At 37.1% G+C, this 19,659-nt stretch overlaps 2 protein-coding genes across 6 annotated transcripts in view; one reads left to right on the top strand and one right to left on the bottom strand.

Annotated features, from left to right (window-relative positions):
• The window catches only part of STRN3 (striatin 3), a 76,185-nt gene extending 61,007 nt beyond the window's left edge, over positions 1-15,178 (bottom strand). The window contains exon 1 of one of the 4 annotated variants that reach the window (XM_016123606.2): positions 14,684-15,178. In XM_016123606.2, the coding sequence (XP_015979092.1) occupies positions 14,684-14,965 (282 nt within the window). In that variant the 5' untranslated portion in view covers positions 14,966-15,178. The remainder of the gene's footprint in view (positions 1-14,683) is intronic. The other 3 variants (XM_036238608.1, XM_016123604.2, XM_016123605.2) reach the window with 3 other exon arrangements.
• The window catches only part of AP4S1 (adaptor related protein complex 4 subunit sigma 1), a 38,378-nt gene continuing 32,978 nt past the window's right edge, over positions 14,260-19,659 (top strand). The window contains exon 1 of one of the 2 annotated variants that reach the window (XM_016123621.2): positions 14,260-14,566. The gene's annotated coding sequence lies outside the window, so the exon portion shown is untranslated. Of the gene's footprint in view, positions 14,567-15,337; positions 15,529-19,659 lie in introns of those variants that run through there. The other variant, XM_016123622.2, reaches the window with a different exon arrangement.

The raw sequence follows: 19,659 nt of genomic DNA, 5'->3' as shown, positions 1-19,659 counted from the left end.
GGAGATGGCTAGGTACCTTGTATGCTTCTGTTGAAATTAATATCTAAATCGGATTCGAATTCTGATAAGTTTGATTGGGCACTCTTGCCCTGAATCAATAGTCACATGACTGTGTAAAACTGTCCACCAAATTTCATGCATTCTTATAACTCAGAAAGTGTTAAAACTTTAGAAGAATCAATAAAAATGCCTTGAACTCAGATTTTGAAAAGAACACCATACCTGATGTAAAGAATCTATAACCTGTGTATTGAATTTATCAATTTTATTATCAAATAAGTTAGTTATACCAAAATAACTGAAAACAGAGTCTTGAGATATCTGTAAATGCGTTTTAGCAGCATTACTCACAATTGCTAAAAGGTAGAAGCAACCCAAGTGTCTATCCACTGAATGGATAAGCAATCTGTGGTGTATGTATACAATGGAATATTTTTAGCCTTAAAAAGGAAGGAAATTCTGACACATGCTACAACATGAATGAACCTTGAGGATATAATGCTAAAGGAAACCAGTCACAAAGACAAAGACTGAATGATTCCATTTATATGAGGTACCCAGATTAGTCAAATTCCTAGACACAGAAGGTAGAATAGTAGGTGGTTGCCAGAAACTGGTGGGACAGGGGAATGGATAGTTATTATTTAATGCATTTCAGTGTTACAAAATAGAGTTCTGGAGATGGACTGCAGTGATGGTTGCACAATAGAAATGTACCTAATGTCACTGAAATGCTACCTAAAAACGGTTAAGGTGATAAATTTTATTATTTACCATAATAAAAAAATTGCAGGGAAAAAAGATACATTTATAGTATTTTAGATGTATTAAAGCAGCATAAATGACATAGTTACTTTTAAAATTTATTTAGAGACTGAATTTAAATCAAAAGAAATCTGTACCCCACGCCATATGTACATTTATACCAGATAAGCAAAACAGAAACTGAAGACTGGAGATACCCGTTGGCTTAGAGGACTTAACAAAATTAAACCTGGTTTGCAAAAACTGGGATTTAAGGATACCAGAAATGGTTAAAATATCAGCAAGGAACACAAGGACACTACAAACTAGAAATAGAGAGTATGGCTAAGGAAACAAGGAAAAGTGAAGGACCTAAAGTTTATTAAGCCTGGTAAGGTGGAAATGATAAGAATCTAGGGAGAAAGTGACCATGTACTAATAGAAGATATAAGAGAATTCTGGAAAAAACTGACAGAAGACTCAAAGAAAACCAACTCTAAAAAGTTCAGCAGAGATGCAATATTAACCTGCAGTTAAGCTCTAAATAAAATGCAGCACAAAAATGATAAACTCCATATAGCTAAAACTTTTTAAAATTACAATGACAGACATCTGAGACTAACAAAAGTCAACATAAGAAGTTAGCTGCAGAATTCAGGGAATTATAAGCTAAGAGAACCAATTATAAACAATGAAAGATTTAAGAAACCTATGGCTAGGCTAAAGCAGATTAAAAGTCATTTGATAATTTTTAATGAAAATGAGTTTTAAGAGTAAAAAGCTCATAACTACCATACAGTCTTATACTACCTTACTCTTAAATATGAAGACAGTCAATTATCACCAATATTTGAGAAAAGAATTAGGTAAGAGAGAAGAGAAAAAGAAATTCAGAGGAAACTAAAAATTCAGAGCAGAAAACTCCTCTATGCTCAAGAAAATAAATAAAAACATAATACCATTCTTTTTTAAAAATTCAAACAAGAAAACACTTTTACAAATTTAAAAAAATTGAAAAATACAGTTGAAGAAAATATCTCAGAAAATAGACCAAAAAAAATATGAAAAACAAGAAACAAGAAAAACTTCAAGTCAGCAGGTCTATCACCAATCGAACAGAAAATATGCCCTAAGGGCTTGGGACTACAATAACGCTTCTCAAAAAAAGATTAGTACTGTCCTCCCACCACCCCCCACAAGGGGTTTTTGGAAATATCTAGGGACATTACTAGTTGTACCAATAACTAATCAGTTATGCGTGGATTTAATGACAGGGAGCCAGCATACTCAGAGCCCTGCAAGCACAACACACTCCAACACAAAAGTGGTACCATCTAAATGTCTACAGTGCCCTCTACTGAGAAATACTAAACTATGGCATAAAAGAATTCTCTCAGTGCCTAACAATGATTTTCCTGAAATTTAATAAAACCAGAGTAAACAAAAGATACTCCAAAAACTTATGCATACAAAAAAAGGATCAAGAATCAGAACAGCATCAAACCCTTAAAAAGCAACACCTTCAAAGAGAAATGCCTTCAAATGTTTACAGAAACTTACTTCCAGCCAAACTACCAATGGAGTGTGAGACTAAAGCAGATATTTTTCAAAAAACCAAGTCCCTAAAACTTACCTCCTATTCAACTTTTCTCAAGAAATGATCAGATAACATACTTTGGCAAAATGAAGGACTAAACCAAGAAAGAATTAGGAATTAGATCAAGTTTAAAAAAAAAAAAAAAAAAGGGAAGGTGGAAATCCCGGCTGGAGAAGAGCAAACAAATTTTAGAGTAGTAACTCTGTAAACAGAATAGCAGACTGAAGTTTCAGAATAACAACTCTTTTAATAAATCTTAAGAACGATTCTAGATGAGAGCAAGAGAACTGAAAGCTCTGGAAGGTCATCCCACTCCACTCCCTCACAAGAGGCAGGAATGATAGATGTAACGGGCTTGCGAGTTTGAAAACCCTGACGGATTAGTAGGACCTTTTGAAAAAATAGCAATCGGTGCACATAAAATAAGCAAATAAAAAAAAGAAGCAAATAACTCCACGGAAAACAAAAAATGTAGAGAAAAAGGGAAGTATTCACACTATGCTTTTTGACTCACGAATTATTATTTACATGATAATAAAATGCAAAAATTAGTGATTTAACTAGTTTAATCACCAATATTGGAACACGGTGAGAAGAGATGTAAGAAGTGTGATAAGTCCTTAATTGCCATAACAGTATATTAGAAGTAATATTTAATATTGCCAGAAACAGGTAATAGTTGTAGAATTCTATTATTTAAAAATAAAGATGTGAATATTGGAGAAAAGTTGAAAGTAGTTGCTTCTGAAAAGCTGGACTAGATGGACAGGAAGGGTAGGGGACAAGCTATTCTTGCCATAAACATTCTAAAATTTGAGTATGTGTTTTCTGAGCAAAATTAATTTGACAAATGACAGGATTTCATAAACTTAACACTATAACACCGTTAACAAAAATGAGGTAGAATTATATATTTTGAAATGAAACATTCGAAATACATTATAGTCTTTATTTGTATTAATATATTCACTGCCAGGCATGTTTTTCTAGGCACTGGACATGAATGAACAGATGATCTACATAAACACACATGTATACATATAAAATTGACCCTTGAACAATGAAGGGTTTGGGGGCAATGACCCCTGCATAGTGGAAAAAACCCCATGTAACTTCTGACTCCCTAAAGACTTCAGTGTCCTTCAGTGTGTACGTGGGATTGGTGGTTCCAGGACCTTTTTGGATATCCAAATCCATGGACGCGCAAGGCCCTCATTTAAAATAGTATAGAACAATGCATATCATTTAAAATAGTATAGAACAATGCATAGTCAGTCCTCCACATTTGCAGATGGAAAATACTGTTTTCAATGTGCAGTTGGTTGAATCCACAGATGTGAAAGCCAGGGATACAGAAGGCCAACTATATCACTGAAAAAAATTTGCATGTAAGTGGACCTGTGCCATTCAAACCTGTGTTGTTCAAGGGCCAATGCAGTTGCAATCAGGATTTCTAACTGTAGCACTATTGGACATTTTGGACTAGATTATTTATCTGGGGGGTAAGGGGCTCTCTTGTGAATGTTTAGCAGCACCTCTGACCTCTATCCACTAGATGTCAGTAGCACCTCTATCCTGGTTATGAAAACCAAAAATGTCTCCAGACACTGCCAAATGTCCCATGAGAGCAAAACCCGCCCCACCCTACACCCCATTGAGAATCACCGTTGTATGTGTGTGTGTGTGTGTGTGTGTGTGTGTGTGTGTGTATATATATGTATATATATATATATATAAAAATACACGCCCCAAAATATACTAGTAGCTGTTCCTGGGAGATTAAGATGACTGAAAGTCACTATTTTTTATATTCTTGTGGCTTTGCATATAAATATATTGCTTTAACAATAATTAAGATTAAAAACTAAAATAAAAACTTTAAAAGCAACTAAATGCAACCACAAAATTTTTTAAAATCGTAAAATAAAATCTTAATAAATACTAGAGGGTATTTGAGACTTTTTAAAGAAATCAGTAAAAAAGGATATGGGGAAAAGATAAACTAGTGTATAAATTTGTTAAAAATACTGTGTTCAACTTGCTGTTTTATGATTATTTTTCAACAATGACTATACATATGCATAAAGAACAATCCACTTCTGAAACATCAATTTTAATTAAAAAAAAATACCTACTCTGACTTAAGGGATTTTATGAATTTGACCTGAAAGGCAAAATTAGTACAAGTAAAAATAAATGAATGGGACTATATCAAACTAAAAAACTTCTGCACAGCAAAAGAAACAGTCAACAAGGTAAAGAGACAACCATCCGAATGGGAAAATATATTTGCAAGCAACACCTCCGATAAGGGTCTAATATTCAAAACATACAGAGAACTCACGTAATTCAGTAACAAAAAAACAAACGCAAACGATCCAATCAAAAAATGGGCAAGGGACCTGAACAGACAATTCTCCCTAGAGGACATACAAATGACCAACAAACACATGAAAGGATGTTGGGATGTTCAACATCACTAGCTATTAGGGAAATGCAAACCAAAACCACCACAATGAGATACCATCTCACACCTGCTAAAATGGCTATATCAACAGAATAGGCAATAACAAGTGTAGGAGAGAATGTGGAGAAAAAGAAACTCATGCACTGCTGGTAGGGCTGCAAAGTGGTACAGCCACTATGGAAAACAGTATGGAAGTTCCACAAAAAAACTAAGAATTGATCTACCATATGATCCAGCAATCTTTCTACTGGGTATTTACCCCAGAGACTTGAAAACATATATCCAGAAAGATATTTGCACATTGATGTTCATAGAAGCATTATTTAATGTGGCCAGGACATGGAAGCAAACAAAGTGTCCAACGATAGATGACTGGATAAAAACGCTGTGGTACATACAATGGAATATTACTCATCCATAAGAAGAGATGAAATACTGTCATTTGCGACCTAGAAAGACCTTGAGATAATCATACTAAGCAAAATAAGCCAAATAGAAAAAGTTGAAAATCATCTATCATTTATATGTGGGATATAAACCTAAAAGTAACAAATAGACAGGACAAACAGCGACACATGGACAACAGACAAATGGTTAACAGAGGGAAGGGGGTAGGTAGGTGGGGTAAAAGGGGTCAAATATGTAGTGACAGAAAGAAATTTAATAATGGGTGGTGAACACACAATGCAATACATATATGCCTTAATGCTGAATTGTACACTTGAAACTTACTAGATTTCGTTAACCAATGTCACCATAAAACAAACAAACAAACAAACAAACAAAAAAACCCTATTATGGAGTGTCTACTGTTTTTTTCTAAATAAAACAGAAGTTGTCAAAATCCCATCAACCAAAACTTAGTTATTTAAAAATATTTATAGTCTTTTTCAATGTTTTATATAGTTGATTTAGCACATGATACAGAACTCTGCTTTTATTTTTAATTTATCATAAGCAATGCCTACTCACTAAACATTCTTTATATAAAATCATTATTATTTAAGGGGAAAAAGGAGGCCCCCCATCTAGTACATTAATCTCAAGCAGTGATTCATTTAATTGGAAATTGTGATTTCTCTTACGCTCCATGGGGGGGGGGGATAAATTATTTTGAATACTTATAATAAAAAAAAATGCGCAGACTAGTTTTATTCGATGTAGGAAGGAGGCAAGAGAACTAAAATGTTAAATCAAGCTATATTTAGCGACAGTGATAAGCTGACCAGCCTTGCAGTCAGGCCACAAGGACATCTACAGAACAAAGGAAGACTTCTGCTGGGATGGCTAACAACCCATTTCCCACACCAGTGAAGAAGAAACTGGGGAAAAAGAGTCTTTAAGTGGCTGCCCTAGCAAATAAAATTGTTTATTCCCTATGGCTAAAACCATAGGGAACCAATGGATTAAAGGCTGGGAACTGTCAGCAGGCCTTTCCCACTACATATTCTTACCTTTTCACGCTACATACTCTTCCCCTTCCCCACTGTATGTCCAAATCTAAGGAAACGGGTACACAAAGTCTTTAAACTGTAACTCGCAGGAACTAAAGAATGATATATAAAACTAACGACACTAGGGGCTTCTTTGTCCTGGGTTTTTGTCCTTGCTTTCTCTAGTCTTTGCTTTTCCCCTTCTAATAAACTTGCCTTTTGACCCTAACATTGGCATGTGTGTCCGTCAAAGAACCTTCATCTGTTTCAGTGTAGGGCTTGGTCTCCCCATACACAGGGAAATTTGCTGTTCTGCATCCATTTCCAATATCAAATGAAAGGGTCAGGGAAGAGTAGTTATTTACTATTAATATGTTATCTCCATCTTACGGGCTTTCTCTTCTATTATGTACTATAAAAATTACAAGTCACCTTCTCATACCTAAATTCAGCTTAATGGAATGTCCTCAGCAACTTCACTCAACAAATATTTAGCAAACACTCATTATGTCACCAGGTCCTTTACTGTCACATTGGGTATACATGAGTCAAAAAAAGATTCTCCTCTCAAAGAGCTTACTATCAACCTTAAGGGAGGAAACAGACAATAAACAAACGAGTTAAAATTACAAATTACTTTAAATGTTAAAAAGAAAAGGAACAGGGTGCAGTCATATACATGACATATAAAGATTCTTAAGTATAGATTTTCTAGAATCCTGAGCCCCACTCCCACCCTCTTTTTTAAATATAAGCTTATGGAAATTTGGTCCAATTTTTAAAGCTCTGGGAAAAAGAAACAAAACAAATACTAGCTTAGGCCACTCTGAAATAATTTTATCTAAGACAACTGTTAGTGGCATATTATTACACTCATCCATTGTTACACTATCATTATGTTTATTCTTCTTCCCATCTGCTCCACCCCCTTTTTTCTATTTCATATTTTTCTGTTTTGGCTTCTTCATTCTCTAGGATTTCAGTAACAGACTCACAACTTAAATGGAATCAAGCCCTGGTTAACAGCTTTCAAAGCTTAAATATTCCAGACTACTAATTTAAACTGAGACATAGTTTATAAATTGTATCAGAAAGGGAGGAAAATAAGTATGTGTGTGTATATATATATATATATATATGTTTATATTTATCTGCATAAAGTCACACTGGAGGAATACATTATAGTACTAATAAAAGTGATTACTAATATGGGACTAAATGTGGGCAGACTCATAGTTAATTAAGGCTTAATTCTGAACCATGCGTTCATTACCTATTGAAAAAAATTAAGTTTGAATTTTAATTACAACTTTAAAAACCTTGTTAGCCTAAAGATGATCAAAAATTTCACTATACATTTGTAATTGCTTCAGTTATAGTCTTTAAAATCTTGTCATGCTAAGCCTATTAGTCATTTGTTTACAATTTTTTACCACTTAGGTGGTCCCAATGAACACCAGGTATTGGTATTATTACCTTAAGATGGCATAAACATATTGGTCAAAAGCAATTCAGCAGCTCCTGGCTTCATTACCTACTATTTTATGTTGAGTTATTTAACCTCTTGTCCACGTTTCCTTCTCTCTAAAATAGAATTAACTGTTACCTATGATCTAAGGATGGTATGAAAATTAGAATGAGTCCCAACATAGAGAGAGTGCTCATTAAATGTTAATGAATGATCATCATAATAGTTCCTTATGGACATATAAGGCCTTCATCTATGTAACCAAACACCACAATGTGTTTCTATGGAAACCAACAAAAATTCATAGCATACTCAAAAAGTTCCTGTTAACAGTGGTTTCAATGTACTGGAAAGGAGAAGAGTGAAAATAATAATAAAAAGTACAACAACATAAGTATACACAGTGCAAGTCACTGTGCGTGAAGAGAAGGGAGTAAACTGTTTATCAATAGGAAGAATAAGGATGAAGAAGGGAAAGAGGTTAGAGAAATGGATTATACCATTTAGAGCCTCTGATCATGTAGGTTCTCAAACATGACCGATAATCAGAAACAGCAGATATACACTTTAAAAACAGGTTCCACCTCGAACTACTAAATCACAATGACCAGGGACAGAATCTGAAAATATGTATTTTTAAAGCATCCCAGGTGATGATGATCTCTCTCTCTCTCTCTCTCTTAAAATTAAAGACTTTACAAGTATCTCCATATAAAATAAATGTAATCATTGCCTTTGGTAGCTACACTAGGAGAGCCTCAGGCAAGGTGATATTACAGCTAGTCATTCCTTTAGATCAAGCCATTGAGAGCCTTGTAAGGTAAATACTTAAGTGTTATAAGTAATAATGCGGCTGCCATCTATTAAACAATAACTCATGAATGACTGGAAACAATGCCCAACATCATTCCATCCAGATACCAAATACATGTCAGGAGAAAAGATACAGAAATTACAATTTAAAAACGGGCCAAAGACCTTAACAAACACTTCACCAAAGAATATATAAAGATGGCAAATAAAGTATATGAAAACATGCTGAACACTGTATGCCATTAGGGAATTGCAACTTAAACCAAGATACTACTACAAACCTATTAAAATGGCTAAAATCCAAAACATTGACATCAAAATCGGACAAAGATGTGAAGAACTCATGCACTGCTGGGGGGAATACACAAAGTTACAGCCACTTTGGAACACTGATTGGCAGTTTTTTAAAAATTAACCACACTCTTATACAATCCAGCAATCAAGCTCCTTAGTTATTTACTTTACCTAAATTACTTGAAAACTTACATCTACACAAAAACCTGCACATGGATGTTCATTCATAATCACCAAAACTGAGAAACAAAGGTGTCCCTCAATAAGTGAATGGACAAATAAGATGGAGAGAGTTCCAATCACAATGTTAGTTAGATCCTAATTCAATTTGTTCCCAGATAACTGAGGAAATAAGAAATTTGAACAGTGGATATTTGATAATATTAAAGAACTTCATATTTCTTAAGAATTTGGTATACGACTACAATAATGGTATCATTGTTGTCTTTTAAAGTCCTTGTCTTTTAGATATATACTGAAATATTCATTAATAAAATATGCTGCTAGGATTTGCTTCAAAATAATTTGGGACAGTGGAGGAGTAGTAGTATAAGTAAAACAAGACTGGTCATCATGAGTTACTACTAAGATGAGTGACAAGTTTGTGACAGATCACAGATAATAAAAAATTAAAGCAAGGGTATATGTAATACAACCATATTTACAATATAGAGGATAAAATGTTAAGAGAGGGGTGTGGACAGAGGGAAGCTGTTAGATTACTCCAAGAATTCAGGCAGGAGGAGAAATATAAACTAACACAATGATAGTAAAGAAATTAAAACCAGATTAAATTAGGGTTATTTCTTTAGCTGAGTGGTTAGGTTTCATGGACCTTCTAGGCAAAATTTTTTATTAACCCATTGAGCTAAGATATGCACTAAGAATTTCAAATAACTCAGCATGTAGTAAATGCTCAGTAAATATTAGCTATTTATCTGAAAGTCCATTATCTACACAGGTTATCCCATCATTTTTTTCCTCTGTAGCCTGTTAATTTCTGGTTTACCACATTTCATTATTTCTAGAGTGACAAGATCCATGAGGGCCAGGTCCTTATTTCAAATGTCATTTATATACCCAGGGCCTACCACAAAGTAGCACTCAAATATATTCACTTAATAATTACACTAGATCAATAAAACTCAAAGACTCAACATATACCGGGGGAGGACCCACTGATCTCTCGTATTTAGTGATTGGAAGGATGATGATAAACATTAACAATAACAGGAAATAAAGGAGAATGAACAAGTTAAGTGTGTTTCATAGGGGTTTAAGAGGCAGTCATTAGAGATGAAATGAATAATGGATGTATTGAATTTGAAGTAGAAAAGTTAAACAGGAAGTTAGAAATATGTCTGAGACATCAGTAAGCCAAAAATAGAGAAGTGGTTAAGAGCATGGCCACTAGAGTCAGCCTGTCCATGTTTAAATCCTAGCCTGCTGCCTCCTAGCTGCACCATCTTGCATAGATTACTTAACCTGGGCCTCAACATTCTAGTGTCCTTTCCCCAAAACAACCCCAACAACATAAAAAAAAATCAACTGTACCAATCTCAATGTGTTGTTTCTAAAATTAAATGAGTGAATACTGAAGTACTGGAATAACACGTAGCCAAAGATAAATAATAAATGTTAGGTATTAAGATGGTAAGTAATAGCTGAAAAACTGATTTCACATGAAATATACAGTGAAAACAAGAAGAAACCAGACGCCAGGTAACATCAACTGGGAACAAAGGAGAGAAAAGCATGAAAAAAAAGTGTTAAGTGGACCAAAGGAAAAATAGGGAATTACAGTGGAAAAAAAAAGAAACAGTCAACACCAGAAGGTGTTGGTTAGATGCATATGGTATATAAGAAGACCATAGGATTTGGCACGTTGAAGGTCAACCATCAGAAAAAAACAGGGTTCTACAAAGTGTTCAGATAGGTATTAAGGAAAGAGTAGAGCAAAAAATGCAGATTATAGAACAGGGATAAAGGGTAAACGGAGGAGAAAAGAATTTTAGATTAGTGGTCATTTGGTTTTTAAGGGTTTCAAAAAAAAAAAAGGGAGAATGACATAGTTGTAGACTCTTAATTCTATCTCATAAAATATTTTTTACTCTACTGTCACCATCATTTGAAATAGGAAACTACATAACGGCAAAATTTTATGAAAGCTAAAATTCTGTACCTTTATGAAAAATCACTATACTGTTCTTATTTTTGTAATTTCATATAAGATTCATAAAAATCTTATAATAGAAAAGGCACCGTGATTTGCAAATCATTATTCTAGACCGCCCTAAGAAAACGCTGAAATTAAAAGGATGCACAAAAACAAGCTCTCTCCCTTAAAAAGGAAGAAATCAACTTATATGTAAGTGAAATATCTATTAAACTGTATGGCAATATGCAAACACAGACACTAATTAAAATTTTTAATTTGCTGGAGAATTAGCAGTTTTAGAATACAAACTTCTGAACTCCATTTTCTATGTATGATCTACGTCATATTTCTGAAGTTGACAAACAAGCGCTTTGTATATACGCGCAAATATTACATATCGATTACAGAGAAAACTGTAAGGACATGTTGGCAATAAACATGAACTAGACTTCACACATTATGGGGGCTCGAAAAGCTTTGTGAAGTGTACTAAAGTGTTGTATGCCACATAATGGTAGACAAAGAAATATAGGACAGATTCTATTTCTATGAAGATTGCTAAGGCAATACAACACAGTGATTACAAGAGTGGTAAATAAGACCACAGGCTTTGGATTCAGAGACACCTGGGTTCAAATATCAGCTACGATACTTTCTAGCTGGGTGGCCTTAACAAAGTTATTTAACCTAAATTTGTCTCATCTGTAAAATTAGAATGATATCTACCTTATAAGGTTACAGTGCTGATTAACTGGCAGTTATAATTTTATATAACATGAACTGCCAAAATTACAGTCTATTTTTTTCCAAGTCTCTGGAGGATGAGGCAGAGGCCTGCCTATTTTTTAAAGTTCTACAAGTGATTCTGACTAGCACTCTCATTTAGGAGTCACTGTCTTAGGGCCTTACTAACAAAGCTTCACCTCAATCCAAGGAACTGTCAAAGATAAAAAGAGCTTTAAGACATGCTCTCTGGTTTAGTTCCAAGTTCTTAAGACAGACCTTTACCACAAATTTCTTTACAGAGAAAAGAACAACACTGTAAAGTTCCAATTTAAAGTCCTTTCCAAAGCCAGGAAAAACATGATTCCATATAGGAATTTTACATCAAAATTAGGTAGGCCTTAGACTCTTTCTATTCATTACTGAATAGTTATAATACTGAATACTTAAATATATGTGCAGATGTACAGTGTACCCAAGGCTGTACACAATGATATGTAAGCTTATTTCTTTTATCTTGCCTAAAAATAAGTTTTTTACAGTTTAAATCCACTGATGCTTCACTTAAACCCTCCCAATAAATTTTTACTCAACATATATATTTTTTAATGGGTACAATCTCACTAGAGACGAATACACATAAAGCAAATTCAGTATTCCAGAAGTAAACGTGAAACTCTATTAAGTAACTCAAAAAAAAATTTTTAGAGAAATACATATAACAAAAACACAAACACAACCATGAACGTTTTACTCCAAAAGAATCAGTATGAAATAATGAAAATTCCTGGAACAAATTAAGAGTCTAAAAACACTGTAGAACTTCAAAATAAGGAAACAAAAAGCTGAGAATGACTATGTCAGAACTGCTATGCCAATAGAGCAACTGAAAGCAGGCAAGTAAAAGGAAATCTTCCTTACGAGACTTTTCTGTTATTGTCAAGGAGAAAAGAACGAAACAGAAAAGCAAGAGCTAGGGGAGACAATATAGACTTCATTAATGTATATATTTTATGAATTTACACAAAACGAAGGCATTTTCTCAGCTACTTACATTAGCAAAGCTTATGCATGACTAATGCAATTGCTAACTTGAAAAATGGTATAATTCAAGCTTTTCTACAACAGTACAAAAGTCATAAACACTATGTCAGGGACTGGTGAAGTATTTAATATTTAGTGAGCCCAAGCCTCACTGCATTTGTAAATGTTATCTTTAAAAAAAAAAGGCCGTACTATCTTCACTCGCACAGAATATTAAGTTTGTAACACGGTGTGGTAGAAAGCTGTGTAACAACAGAATTCTATAAATCTCAGAGATTTTAAAGCCAACTACATAGACAAGTTAAAACAATAGACAATTTTGACTTCTTTTTGAAAGTAGTATTTTTAAAAGCCAAGTAGTATATCAAAGCACAATTCTAAAACACCAAAATGACTAATAATAAAAATTAATTTATAATTAATTTTTCGAGACTTGATAGTGTCAAAATATCTAAGTAGTCTTACTTTCTAAAAGTTTAACTGTACCCACTTTACTAGTTCAAAATCAAACTGAAGAGATATATATTTGTTTGAGGAAACTCTAAGTTCATTCAATATTCCTTCTTTAAAAATATTTTCCTAACGATTCACCATAGGCATATATAACATGTCAGGAAACAATACTGCTTACATTCTAAATATATGTCAGTCTAAAAAACAGGTGCAACAGTACTTAGGTGCATACTTTTTTGCTTCAAAGCCTAAATTTGACCTGGAAAGGTTTAAAAATAAATACAAATATCCAAAAAAGTTGAATTCTTTTAAGAAGATGTACCCATTCTAAAATGCGAGACATGCACCCTTAAACTACCAACATCTGCCAAAAGTCAGGTAGAGCTGCCCTTCAGTTGCACCTTAAGAGCATCGAGATAGGCTTAATCACGAAGGGTCCTGAGAATAGTTAACTTTGTTTCCCTTCTGTGAGTTAGTAACTTGAGACATTTTACTTCCAGCTAATATTAAATCTTTTCTCAGTCGTTTCACAAGGACAACAGATAGTCTGGTTTGGCTTTGTATAGGTAAAGAAGGTGACCGAGAAGAGGGAGACCTGCTTAAGAGTACCCTCAAAAGAAAAATTCAGTACAGGCATACCTCGTTTTATTGCGCTTCAATTTATTGCGCTTCACAGATGTTGCGGTGTTTTAAATTTTTTTGCAAATTAAAGGCAAGACCCTCACTAGCAAAAGGATTGCCATTCGCTTTACTGCGGTCCTTTGGGGCCCAACTGCAACATCTCCGAGGTATGCCTGTATGGAGGCTTTATGAGTCAGTCACTAAAGTAAGAAAGAACTGATAGGGAATATAAGTGAATAAGGCAGCATCCCAGGTAAGAAGGTAAAGTTAGCGGTAAGAAATGAAAACTTCACAGGTCAGCCACAATCCATTGTGCTTGGTAGCAGCCCTGGAAAGAAGTGTGGCTGTCAAGGGGCAAGTGTGTCCCAACTCCAGGGGAGGGGGCCAAACGTGCCAAATTGGAAAGGGGGGGGTGACCCTGGAAAAGCTGGTAAAATGCCCATCCCAGTCCCTCTCCTCGGGTTCTTCATCTCAAGAAGCACAAACAAGAGCAAGCCCAGTGCCAAGCAGCTCCACGCCGGACTCTCCCAGGTCCCTCCCACAGAAAGGAGCTCAGCACCAAGCCCCGGAGGCCCGGGCAGGCCGCCTCCGGAGGAGCCCCCGCAGACGCCATGCTAAAAGCCAAAATGGCTGCCCCAAGGTAGCCCGCACCGCGCAGCTAGTGAGGGTTCAGAAACAAGCTTCTGTGGGAAAGGGGGAGGACGACTCTGGAAGAGCCGTGGCCAGGACCAACGCCCCCTGAGCAGCACAGGTAGGTTCTTCTTGTCTCCCCAAGGCCGCAGGCTCCGACTGAGAGGAGCCCCGGCCCCACCCCCCAACGGGAACCCCGCCGCCGCTGCCGTCCCGCACACCGACCCCAGCGAGGTACCTGCAGTTCGGCCCGCTCCACCTCCCAGTGCGCCCGCTCCATCTCGAACCGAGCCCACTCGTGCTGGATGTAGTGCAGGATCCCCGGGATAGTGTACTGCTGCGGCCGGGACAGCTCGGGGCCTGCCGCGGGACCCGCTCCCTCGGAGGCTGGAGGACCCCCGCCACCCGCCGCTCCATTCCCCCCTGGTGAAAGGCTCATGTTCCCCCCAGGTCCCTGCTGCTGCCGTGAAGGGGCCGCCATCCCCGGGCCGCCACCACCGCCTCCGGCGAGCTCGTCCATTGTGTGTGGGGCCCCGGCCGGGGCGCAGGGCGAGACGCCGACGGCTGGGGGAAGGGCCGGGGAGGCTGGCCCCGCGCTGGCGGCGGGGCGGAGGCCGGCTGGGAATGGGGCGGGGAGGGGGTGGTTGCTGTATGCCTGCCGCGGGTCAGAGCAGGGAGCTGCCGGCCGCCGCCATTACAGTCCCTCCTCCATCTGCCCGTCTCACTCACACTTTAGGAAAAGGGGGGCCGCGGCGGGAGGGGGGAAAGGGGGCAGGGTTGGGAAGGGGATAGACGTAGGGCCGCCGCTCCCGCGCAGCATGCCGGGTAGAGAACGCCTTTGCCGTCGCACGCCTAGTGGCCAAATAGAGTCGGGCCTCACCCTACGCAGGCGCACTGAGGGCGCCGTCAGGGTTGCCGTTAGAGGCGGGGAAGGCACTCTGGCCCCGCCCCTAGGCCCGCCCCCAGACTTGCTCCGGGTGTCCAGCGGAGAGTCCCGGGCAGTGGCCCTTGACTCCAACTTTTGGAAGCGATTCGGTCTCGGGCTTCCCAATAATCAGTTCTCTCCGCTCAGTCAGCCCCCAGGTACCGTTCCCCACTCAAGGGTCTCAGCGATGTGCCTGCTGGTAGAGCTGGGTTTTAACCTGGCTGGTCGCCCTGGCCAGCCGCGGCCGGTCCCAGATTCCTGACGTTCTTTTGCATTCCATGCGTGTTTCAGGCAGTCCCAGAGGGTCGGGCCTCTCTGCCTGTCACTCGCTCTTTCTCTGGTTCTTAGCACCGGTCAGTTCTTGGGGCTTTGGGGATGTTCTCTTTGGGCAAATAGCCCAGATCCTTCCAGACGTAGTGAATGATTCCCCATCTACGTTTCGAGCGCGGGTTTTGGTCCGGGTTATGTGGGCCTGGTCGCCCGTCGCAACTAGTTCCATTTTGGCTCCCCTCTTCTTATTCCGGGATGAATTGTGTTTTGGAAAGCAGGGACGATTGTTTTCCTAGCTTTTTGTTTCCTTGAGGGGAGGGAATGAAAAAGTTTAGATCTTTAGATGGTAGATAGAGGGAGAAAGATAACTTTGGAGAAGAATGATTAGACTAACAATTTGGTGTTTTAGAAACGAATGCGCTTAGAAGTACTGTCATTCATACCAGAATCTTTTGATGGAAATAAAAATGTGAAAGCTTCGTGAATACAACTTAGAATCTTAGATGAATGGCTAAAGATGTTTTCTTGGGTCATTAAATGTTGTTTGAGTGACTACAATACACACATAAAGGACAAGGTTAATCTTTTACGTACCAGAATGTGTTTTTATGTACTTAGTTTCCCGGAAACATCCTTAAGAAACTAGTTCCTAAAAGTTAAGATAAATAAAATTTAGTAAAGCTAATAACCATTTGGTTGAAAAATAGGACAAAAATAATATTCAACAACATAATAAGGAAAAGAGGTTTAGTGATTACAGCTATGCAGGAAAATTGCATATTAAATGGATTACATTTAAAACTTTCTTCTCTACTAAAAAATTTCACTGTGGAATATGTACGACCACTCAGGGTGAAATTTCAAAGAGATAAAGTAGAACATCATTCTATCATATCTGCTTTACTGTTATCAAATTTTAATGGAAAGCATATTGGACTTGTTACCCAGGCTGCCATGTTTTATTTATGTATGAAATAAGGTCTTAGGTCACAGTATTATTAACTATTTCTCCATATTTTAAAGAACTATTTCTCCATATTATTAAAGTGCTATTTCTCCATTTTATAGCAACCAACATACAATCTGCTTATTCAAATCTGTTCCTTTTGGGGGGAACCCCAACATACAAGTTGAGAAATCCCATGCTTCCTCCAGACCTATATACAACAAGAAACATTTGTGAGAGGGTGCGTGGTTGACCTCCATGATATTGGCATCGAAAGAAGCAGAACAGACACTTACATACCTCAAGCTCAAGTAAAGACTGGATTTTTAATCCTTTTTGCCTTCCCATTCATCTTCAAAAAACAAAACAAAACAAAACAAAAGAAAACTCTTGCTTCTCTATTATCTATCTTATTAAGTGGCACTACATCCAAACGTGAGGCCTGGCTGTCATTCTAGTACCTTTCACTCAGCCCCCCCCCCCACATCCAATAACATCTTTCATATCTAGTCTATTATCTTCATTCATGTCTAGTTTAAGCCTTCCTATCTCTATTCTTCCCCCATCTCTCACTACCACTGATGCCCGAGTGATCTTCAAAAGGCAATTCTGATCTTGTCATTCCCTACTTAAAATATTTTAGTGATCACCAGATTTAGAATAATGCCCCAATTTTTCATAGCATATAAAGGTTCTTCAAATTCTAGATTCTCCCTATTGCCTAATCTGCCATCACACAATCATGTCACCCTATTCTCTCTAGCCAAACTGCACTGTCTTGGCTTCCTCAAGTGCATAATGATGTTTCATTTTATAGGAATTTAATACATGCTGTACCCTATTGCCTTTTCTTACCTTCTTTCTTTGAAATTCAGCTGAAGTGTTACTTCCTTCAAGAAGCTATCCAAATCCCTGAATTATTTACAGACCCTCATCTTAATAGTATTGCATGCTTATCTCCTAGAATCCATTACATTGTATTTAAATTGTCTATATACTGGGCAGTGACACTCATACTAATCACTGTGAAAGCAAGACCTGCATTTAACAGGTACTACAAATCTTTGCTTCACTCATTTATTTTTTAAAAAATTTTTTGACTGGTGACTACTTTTCAGATATTCTGCTAGTCCATACTGATCCACCGTGAACCAAGGAGACATAAGCTCTGCCTTCAGAGTCTTTCCAGTCTACTTTTAGGCAAATTACTTCACAGAAACCATCCTGGCTTCCTCAATATCTATCCAGATCTGTCTTAAAACTGTCTCTTTTAAAATTTCAAGTGTGTTCTCTATGTGAATTCCAATTGAACATGTCTACATTTACTTTAACCATGGTTTTATTATTGTCAATTAATGGCCGTGTCCCCTGGACATGTTTATCTGCAAGATTGCCTCCCTGAGGGGCAGGACCCATGCCCCTCTTGCTCACAGCTGTACCTCCAGTGTTTGGGTCAGTGAGATTCCCAATAAATGTTTGATGAATAACTTCAATTTGGACTAATATAAATATTTTTCTTTCACTTGAATCATTTTTTGTTTTTGCTACCATTATACCAGATGTCTCTTAAGGTTCAGTGACCAGAACTGCCATGAGTTAAAAGTAAAGGACACCAAGATTTTCTCCTCCTTTGAGAGGATATACTTTTACTCTATTGACATTGAGCTTTGTGTCCATGACTTCTGAGAACAATCTGCAGTGAGCTCCTAGGATCTTGGCTTCTGCAGGTTATGAGCTTTCTCAGACCCTATTATCACCTACAGCTCACCTAACTGGAACTCCCTCCCTAAACTGTGGCTGACTCATTTCCTCTTTTCAATCTCATCTTTGAAACTTTCTAATTATTCTGTCCTTTCATCAGACTATTCATCCTTCCTTCACTCCCATTGATTCTTAGTTTCAATATACTACTGATGATCTTCAGGAATGCTTATTTATATTTTTCTTTATATCAGTTTAGAATTTTAGGGTGTTGTTTTTTCTTTCCCATTATCTAAACTTTGACACTTATGTGCTCATTCTGTCTGATCAAAAAGCAACTTGTCATATATCATGTACATATATTATGTCAGCAAAGGTATGTTAAGGAATTCCAGGCTTTTCAATAAGTTCAACGCAGTTAACACTCAGATGCCTTCTTCTCAATTATTGTAATATCTAATGTACAGAGCTTTGACTCTGCCTTTGAGAACTATATGGTGCCCTGTAATTACTCACCTGAACGTCCAGTTTTAGACTTTGCTGACTATGTACCTGACATTCTTCTAACAAAGAACTCAAACCAGTTCACAAACACTAGTAATCTTTTTGCATCATCTGAAAAAGTTGTAACAAGAATTCTTATCTTCATGGGGTAGAGAAAAACTTGAGATAAGAGTTCTGGGTCACTTCCACAGTCCCTTAGTAGAATAAGAAGCAGTTTCCACTCTTACATCACTCAGTGTGTATGTGTTTCTGGAAACAAAAGTTAGTATTCCTTCACTATTCTGCTTCCTACTGTCCTGTCAATAGGCTCAATATTGCTGTCTCTGGTTCCCAGAGACACTTTTCATTTTTTACTTTTTTTGTTTTTTAAAATTTATTTTTAATTATAGTTGGCATACAATATTATATTAGTTTCAGGTGTACAACATAGTGGTTAGACTTTTATATATGTTACACAGTAATCAAGTCATTTGCTCTTAAGGAAGCCTTTTTAGGTAGTTTTGAGGTGATTCAGTCACTTAGGTAAATTATGTAATATTTACATTTATAAATTTAGAGAACAAATGAATATTAGAGCACAGAGGAAGATCTTTGAGAAGAGCTGGCATGTGTTCACAAACTAAAGAAACAAACTGTATAATGCAGATGGAACAGAAAAGGAGGGGGAGGTAGCGTTGACCTACTCCATGGTTTGACCTGCCAAATGAGATCAGCTATCTACTTCTCATTACAGTAGTTGCCTGTAGCTAAGAAAATTGTAGAAATTCGTTGCAGGGCACTTGAACTATTCAAATAATATATTGTGTAGTAAAGAAAAAGAAAAGGATCTTCACAGATTATAGACAATAGGCACCAAAACCTTTAGGAA

This window comes from Rousettus aegyptiacus, unplaced genomic scaffold (genome assembly GCF_014176215.1).
Source record: "Rousettus aegyptiacus isolate mRouAeg1 unplaced genomic scaffold, mRouAeg1.p scaffold_m13_p_3, whole genome shotgun sequence".
NCBI lineage: Eukaryota > Metazoa > Chordata > Mammalia > Chiroptera > Pteropodidae > Rousettus > Rousettus aegyptiacus.
Note: the sequence above shows the minus strand (reverse complement) of the source record. Positions and strands in the feature narration are given on the sequence as shown.